The sequence below is a fragment of the Tupaia chinensis genome, unplaced genomic scaffold, assembly GCF_000334495.1.
Source record: "Tupaia chinensis unplaced genomic scaffold, TupChi_1.0 Scaffold000201_1, whole genome shotgun sequence".
Lineage (NCBI taxonomy): Eukaryota > Metazoa > Chordata > Mammalia > Scandentia > Tupaiidae > Tupaia > Tupaia belangeri.
The window spans coordinates 1,651,936-1,660,184 of record NW_006159676.1 but is presented as its reverse complement, the minus strand read 5'-3'; the positions used below and the strand labels follow the sequence as shown (position 1 = coordinate 1,660,184).

At 50.6% G+C, this 8,249-nt stretch overlaps 1 protein-coding gene and 1 pseudogene across 2 annotated transcripts in view; one reads left to right on the top strand and one right to left on the bottom strand.

Annotated features, from left to right (window-relative positions):
- The window catches only part of KXD1 (KxDL motif containing 1), a 13,746-nt gene that overhangs the window by 3,848 nt on the left and 1,649 nt on the right, over window positions 1-8,249 (top strand). For both annotated transcript variants that reach the window (XM_006147113.3, XM_006147114.3), the window contains exons 2-4: window positions 1,973-2,094; window positions 3,875-4,027; window positions 7,910-7,956. In XM_006147113.3, the coding sequence (XP_006147175.1) occupies window positions 1,994-2,094; window positions 3,875-4,027; window positions 7,910-7,956 (301 nt within the window). In that variant the 5' untranslated portion in view covers window positions 1,973-1,993. The remainder of the gene's footprint in view (window positions 1-1,972; window positions 2,095-3,874; window positions 4,028-7,909; window positions 7,957-8,249) is intronic.
- LOC114007593 (uncharacterized) lies at window positions 789-902 on the bottom strand (annotated as a pseudogene).

Sequence of the window (8,249 nt, the reverse complement as noted above, 5' to 3'; positions counted from 1 at the left end):
TGGGATCCCAGCCCCCTTAACCACCACGCCCCCTGCCGACCTCAGGATTCCAGATTATTTTTTAAGTATTATTTTAAATACTGGGACCAGCAGGAACATAGTGGTTGAGGTGCTGGACTCCACGGCTGGCTACCTTGGTTTGGACCTGGAGGCTTGAAACTCACATAGTCAACCACAGTTCGAGTCCTGAACCTGGTGGCTTAAACTCACACCAAGCGCGTGTGCGTGTGTGCCCAAGATCCCGAGAGGAGAATGGAGGAGAAGGGATTGCGGCGTGGCCATCCCATGTGGGAATCCACCAGGTTTAACCACCATGCTACCTTTCAGCCCCTATTCATTTATTTTGATTTGACCAGAGAGAGAGAGAGAAAGTGAGAAAGCAAGCCACCAGGTCTGGGACTCAAAACTGGTTGACTGTGTGGGAGTGTCTAGGGCCTTAACTACCTTGCCACCTGCTAGGCCCCTATTGGTATAATTTTTAAATAAACATTTAACTTTTAAGTAAGAAATCACCCCTGGCTTTCTGTCTCTCTGTCTCTCTCTCTGTCTGTCTGGCGAGCGCATGTGACCTCTATCGAAAACCTCTCCAAAAAAAAAAAAACAGTTCATGGAATATGTATATTATGAAAAACTGATGCATGAATTTTGAAATGTTTACAACAAAATAATCTTGTCTTTTTTTTTTTTTTTTTTTTTTGGTGCATGTGTGCTCACTAGAGAAAGGCAGATGGACAGGAAAAGTGAGAAATTATCCCTGCAGAGGGGCTGGCCCACACCACAGTCCCTTCTCCTTTCTTGGAATTTCATGCATGCGTGTGCACATGTCTGGTGTGTTTTTCAATTAGCAATAATCGCGCCTCGGATAAACCTCATTGGCTACGATACTGCCACTGCGCAAAGCTGGCTCTGGTGTGTTTTTCAGGCCACGGGCTCCAGGAATCAAACCGTATAGTCAGCCATGTGGGATCCAGTGCCTTAACGACCATACCAACGGCTGGCCCCTTATTTTCTCTTTTTCAGTTTTGCCATGGGGCCCTTGCGCTTGCCAGAGAGAGAGACAGAAATACAGAGAGAGGACATGAAGAATCACTCCCCCCCCCAGGGAGAGGGGGTGCATTTTTTTCTTGAGATTTTTGGGCCCGTGCTCACATGCCCGATAAGTTTTTCTTTTCTTTTCCTTTTTTCTTTTTTAAAGAATATTTTATTTTATTCTTCTTCATTTTGACCAGAGAGAAAAAGAGAGAGAGAGTTTGTGTGTGAGAAAGCTAGCTGCCAGGACTGGGATTCGAACAGCAGTCGGTCATGTGGGAGTCCAGCACCCTTAACCACCACAATACCTGCCAGCCCCTGTATTTTTTTTTTTTTACAGAATTATTCATTTTATTTGATAGTATGTATTTATTTTTAATTTTTACCAGAGGTAGACACAGAAAGTTAAAGCGAGAATGCAACCAGCAGATCCGGGACTCGAACCGCAGTCAGCCATGTTGGAGTCCTGTGCCTTAACTCCTGTTCCACCTGCTGGCTCTGAAGTCATACTTTTAATTTTGTTTTTCGCAGACTCTAGAAGTCCCCTTGTGACTGCCGCAGGTGATGTGGTTGTTAAGGGTACTAGACTCCCACATGGCCGACTGCAGTTCGAGCCCCGGACCTGGTGGCTTGCTTTCTCTCTGTCTGTCTGTCTCTGTCCCACTCTGATCAAATTTAAATAAATAAATAAAGTTATATAAACAATACAGTCTTAAAAAAATAAATAAAGTCCCCTGTGTGACCCCCTTTTCACCTCCCAACACCTCTGAGTTCTCAGGATGACAAACTTGAGGTTCAGGTGGTCTTGCTGCATCTCGGGCACACCCACCAGTGATGAGGCAGATCCCAGTCAATGGGGTAGCCAGCTCCACCTCTTTGATCCCCTGCCCCTCATGCCGCCTCCTTTGGTGCAAACCAAATTCTCTGTCTTCCCACCTGGCAGGCAGCGGAGGAGGAGGAAGAGATGGACCCTCCGGACTCGGCCTCGAGGGTCTTCTGTGGCCGCATCCTCAGCATGGTGAATGCCGATGACGTCAATGCCATCATCCTGGCCCAGAAGAACATGTGAGAAGTGGCCCCGGTCCCGGCAAGGAATCCACTCGGCTAACATCCCTGCCCTCCTGCCCTGCCCGCCCTGATCCCGGGTCCACACGGGTGATAAAATGAAGGCAATTAAGAAATCGACAAGGACCAGCAGTTAGCGTAATGGCTATATCGCTGGACTCCCACGTAGTCGACCACAGTTCGAGTCCCGAACCCGGTGGCTTAAACTCACGCCGGGCGCGTGTGTGTGCGTGCCCAAGATCCCGAGAGGAGAATGGAGGAGAAGGGATTGCGGCTTGGCCATCCCCCCTAGGGGGTGATTTCTCGCTTTCTTTCTCTGTCTGGAGAGCGCACGTGCCCTAGAGCTAAAATCCCTCCAAAAAAAAAAAGAAATCAGCAGCCTAGTTCCAGTGTAAATTCCTCCCTAGCCCCGAGGCAAAGCCTCGGAGGGGTTCCAGAAGGTTCTGCAGTTGCAGATGGATTAATGGGGTTCCTGTCCCAAAGCGTGGCACAGGAAGAGGGGGAAGGAACTGGGACCGAGAGGGACTTTGAAAGAAGTTGTTATTGTTGTTGTTGTTTTTATAATGATTTATTTTATATTATTTATTTATTTATTTATTTTTTAATGTGCCTGAGAGCACAAGCACTTGCCAGAGAAAGAAAAACAGAGGAAGGGGGGGAAGCACCCTCCCCGATGGGGCACAGACACAGTGCAATCCCTTCTGCAGATGGAGAAACTCCATCTCTCCATCCTGTCAGGATTTAGAGCCCACCTCAGGCACTCAGCACATGTGTCAATACCATGCTGCTGCGGCTGGGATTTGAATAGTCTTCTGGTCTGGCTCCCTTCACCACAGGGTCGACTACATGGGAGTCCGGTGACATAGCCATGACGCCAACTGCTGGCCCCTGTTTATTATATTTTTAATTAGTTTTAATTTTCCTTCAAGATCTCAGGAGGAAAGTAGAGGACAAGGGATTATAGTGTGGCTATCCTCCCTGGGAGTGATTTCTTACTTGCCCTCTCATTGTCTCCCCCTACCTCCCACCCACCCATGGCATGAGCACAAGTTTCCTAAGGCAGAAAAAAAAAAAAAAAAATCGACAGGTCAGCAAATGGGGAGGTGCTTAAGAGTCCTGGACTCCCACATGGCCATTCTCAGTTTGAGTCCCAGACTTGGCAGCTTGCTTATTCTTGGGGGTGATTTCTTGCTGTCTCTGTGTCTCTCTCTCTGTCTTTCTGGTGAGCACACGTGCCCTACAGCAAAAAACTCTCAAAAAAAATAATAAAACGAAATAATTATTTTCTAAAAATTTTGAAAAAGAGGCAGCAGATGATGTCGTGGTTATGTCATTGGATTCCCCCATGTGGCCAGTTCAACATCAGATCGAATCCCAGACCTGAAGGTTAGAAAAATCTCACCAGATGGGAACCAGCAGTTAGCGTAATGGCTATGTCGCTGGACTCCCACGTAGTTGACCGTGGTTCGCGTCCCGGACCCGGTGGCTTAAAACTCACGCCGGGCGGCGCGTGTTTGTGCGAGCCCAAGATCCCGAGAGGAAAATGGAGGAGAAGGGATTGTGGCGTGGCCATGCCCCCTGGGGGGGATTTCTGGCTTTCTGTCTCTCTGTCTGTCTGGCGAGTGCACGTAGTTTCCACCCTGCAGCTCAAGCGAACTAGCTCGCAGAGGTGGAGAAGTGCACGTGGGGTTAGCCTGTACAGTCTGTAGGTCCGCGAGCCCCAACTGGGGAAGGCCGGGGAGTCCGGTGGGAGAAGTTCCAGCCGTCTCCCTGTACCCAGGCTGGACCGGTTTGAGAAGACCAACGAGATGCTGTTGAACTTCAACAACTTGTCCAGCGCCCGCCTGCAGCAGATGAGCGAGCGCTTCCTGCACCACACGCGGACCCTGGTGGAGATGAAGAGGGACCTGGACAGCATCTTCCGCAGGATCAGGTGGGTGCACGGGTAGCCACGCCCCCGGCCCTGCCATGGCCCCGCCTTTGGGCTCCGCCCCGCCCCTGGTCTCCGCCCCAGCTCTAGCCTCTGCTTCTCCTCCATCCTCAGCCCCGCCTCCGCCTTGTAATTGGTCCAGGCCCTGGCTCCGGCCCCGCCCATGGCCTCGGCCCCACCCCTTCCCAGTCTTTGGCTCCGGTTCTGACCCCAGCCCCGCCCCAGCCTTGCCCTCGGCCCCGCCTCCTCTCAGTCGTTGGCCCCCTCCCTGGCCTCAACTCCGCCCTATCCTTGTCCCCGGCCCCGCCCATGGCCTTGGCCTCCCCCTTTCCCAGGCTCGGCCCCCAGCCCCGCCACAGCCTTGCCCTCAGTCCCAACCCCTCTCAGTCATTGGCACAGTCCCTGGCTCCGCCCCTGTCCATGGCCTCTCTCCCCGCCACTTCTCAGTCTTTGGCCCAGTTGGCCCAGGTTCTGGCTCCAGCCCTGCCCCAGCCTCGCCCTCGGCCCCGCCCCCTCTCAGTCGTTGACCTGCTCTCTGGCTCCAGCCCCGCTCTTGGCCTCGGCCCCGCCCCCTCTCAGTCGTTGGCCCAGTCCCTGGCTCCGGCCCCGCCCATGGCCTCGGCTCCACCCCCTGCCCCAGCCTAGAGTTTCCCTTGCTGCCTCATTGGAGTTGGGGTTTCTTCTGCCCAATAGGGCAAAAAGGAGAGTACTTTGGAGTTTCCTTTTTTTTTTCTCGATTTTTTTTTTTTTTTTTAGAATTACTTTATTTAATTTTATTTAGTTTGATTAGAGAGGGACAGAGCAAGAGAGTGAGCGAAAATGAGAAAGCAGTAAGCCAAGTGGCATACCAACACCCTTAATCACCATGCTTCCTGCCTGCCCCATTGTTTTTCTAGTTTTCTTTAATTTTTGAAAAAGAATTACTGTATTTAAATTAATTTCTGTAAATTAGACCAGTGAGGGACAGAGCGAGAGAGAGAAAATGAGAAAGCAAGCCGCCTGGTCTGGGACTTGAACCTCGGTCAGCCATGTGAGTCCAGTGCTCTTAACCACTATGTTAATTGCCGGCCCCATTTTTTTTTTAAACATATATTTTCTTTTTTAAAAAATAATTATTCATTTTTTTATTTGACTAGAGAGACAGAGAGAGAGAAAAAGAGGGAGGGCAAGAGGGAAAGTGAGAAGGCAAGCCACCAGGTCCAGGACTTGAACCATGGATGGCCATGTGAGAGCATCCAGCACCTTCAGCACTGTGCCACCTGCTGGACCCGCTTCTTTGTTGGTTTTCTATAGGGCTTGTGTATTTGCTGTAGACAGAGAGAGGGGGAATGTAAGAAATTACTCCTTCCCCCCAGGCCAGGTGGGGTAGAACTTAATTAAGGTACTCGATCCTACATGGCAAGTTTTCCCCCAGGCCAGCTGGTGGGGTAGAAATTAAGGTACTCGATCCTACATGGCAAGTTTCGTGGTTTGAGTCCTGAACATGACACCCTAAGAGCCACACTGTGTGCGTGTATGTGTGTGCTTGCCCGAAATACCAAGAAGAGAGTGGAGAAGGGATTGCGAAGTGGCCTTTCTCCCAGGGATGATTTCTCCAGTGTTTTTCTGTGTCTCTCTGACTAACACACACACCCTATAGCAAAAAAAAAAAAAAAAAAAACTCTCTCTTGGAGCCAGCAGGCACCGTGGCGGTTAAGGCTCTAGACATTCCCACCTGGTGGACCATAGTTCGAGTCCTGGACACGGTGATTTGCTTTCTCATTTTTCCTCCCTTTCTCTCTGTGTCTCTCTCTACTCCAATTAAAAAGAAATGAATGAATAAATAACTCATTTAAAATAAAAAAAAAAACCTTAAAATAAAAAAAAAAGAGGACCACCAGATGGCCTAACGGTTACATTGCAGGAATGTTACATAGTTGACTGCGGTTCAAGTCTCTGACCAGGCGACTTAAAACTCACACCACGGACTGGAGATTTACTGTGCTAACTTCTCTGTCCCCACTGGAGTAATAAACAGTTCTCCTCAAAAAAAAAAAAAAAACCTCACACCAGGGACCAGGAGATGGCATACTGGTTATGTCACTGGACTCCCACATAGTGGACTGCAGTTCGAATCCCAGACCTGGAGGCTTAAACTTCACACCGGGCGCATGTGCGTGCGTGCCCAAGATCCCAAGAGGAGAATGGAGGAGAAGGGATTGTGGCGTGGCCATCCCCCCTGGGGGGTGATTTCTCGCTTTCTGTCTCTCTGTGTCTCTGTCTTTCTGCCGAGTGTACGCGCCCTATAGCAAAAAAACTCTCAAAAAAAAAAAAAAAAAGACTGATATAAAAGAAAAACAAAGCTGGATAGTTTCCATGTGATTGGGTATGATCCAAGTTCTGACCACCATAGCTTGAAAATCATGCTGGGTGGGGCTAGCCAAGTGGCATGGTGGTTAAGGGTGCTGGACTCCCACATGGCCAACCACGGTTTGAGTCTTGGACCTGGTGGCTTGCTGTCTCACTTTCTCTCTCTCTCTCTCTTTCTCTCGTTCTGTACCTCTCTGGTCAAAAAATAAATAAGTAAATCAAGTTAAATAAGATAATTCTTTTTTGAAAAAATCATGCTGGGTGTGTGCATGCGTGTCCAAAATCCCAATGGGATAGAGGAGTGGACAAAAGGACCAACAGCGCCATGATGGTCAGGGCGACTTGATCCCCCTTGACTGACTACATGGTTAGGGTTCGAGTCCCGGACCCGGTGGCTTAAAAAATCACACCAGCCATATGTGCATGCGTGCCCAAGATCCCGAGAGGAGAATGGAGGAGAAGGGATTGCGGCATGGCCATCCCCCCCGGGGGGGTGATTTCTCACTTTCCCTCTCTCTGTGTCTCCAGTGAGTGCATGCACCCCATAGAAAATTTCACAAGAGAAAGAGAGCCGGTAGATGGTGTGGTGGTTAGGGTGCTGGATCCCACATGGCTGACTTTAATTGGAGGCTCAGACCAGTGGCTTGGAAAACATGTCGGGGGGGTGTGCATACATACCCAAAATCCTGAGAAGAGAAGAGAAGGGATCTTTTCTTTTTTTTTTTTGAGAGATTTTTGCTATAGGGCGCGTGCGCTGGCCAGACAGACAAAGAGAGACAGAAAGCAGGAAATCACCCTCCAGGGGGAACGGCCACACCGCAATCCCTTCTCCTCCATTCTCCTCTCGGGATCTTGGGCACGCACGCACACGTGCCCGGCGTGCGTTTAAGCCACCAGGTCCGGGACTCGAACCGCGGTCAACTACGTGGGAGTCCAGCCACATAGCCATGATGCTAACTGCTGGTCCCGAGAAGGGATCTTAGTGGGGCCATCCTCCCTGGGGAATGATGTCTCCCTTTCGGTCTCTCTGTCTCTAGCCATTATACGCACACACTGTATTGCATTAAAAAAGAAAGAAAGGAGAAGGGATTGGAGTGTGATTTTGGCCACCTGCCGGCCTCTATTTTTTTTTTAAAGAGGTAACTTTTTTCACGTAGATCTCTTGCACTCACCAGAGAGACAGAAATCACTCGGAGGGCTGGATGGCCACCCCTCAATCCCCTGGGAATATATGGCAGTGTGAGTTTAAGCCACTGGGTCCAGGAATCAAACCATGGGCAACCCCTGCCAGCCCCCACCTTACATATTCCTAAGCTACCTGGGTCCGGATTCAAACCATGGGCAGTCCTCCCCTCCTAAACCAAATTCTCATACCTGAATTTCGAGGGAAAAACCGTTATTGAAAACCATGGCAGTGCTTGGACCTCCCCAGACAGGACCATGATGTGGCGAGCCCCGAGGACGGCCAAGCCCTGGAACGGGGGCTCCGGGCCATCTGTTCCACAGGTCAACCCGTGTCCCTCTTCTTCCCCGCAGAACACTGAAAGGGAAACTGGCCCGCCAGCACCCGGAGGCCTTCAGCCGTAAGTGTCACCCCGGGCTCCTGTGTGGGAGGGTCCCTGTGCCTTCCCCCCAGGGTTGGCTTCCAGAAGTCACCTCAGGCTGGCATGGAGCCCAGGGACTACTGGGGCGGTGGGTCCCAAAAGAACCATGGGTGGGGAAGGAAAAAAAAAACCAGCAGTTAGCGTCATGGCTATGTCGCTGGACTCCCACGTAGTCGACCGCTGTTCGAGTCCTGGACCCAGTGGCTTAAACTCACGCCGGGCACGTGTGCGTGCGTGCCCAAGATCCCGAGAGGAGAATGGAGGAGAAGGGA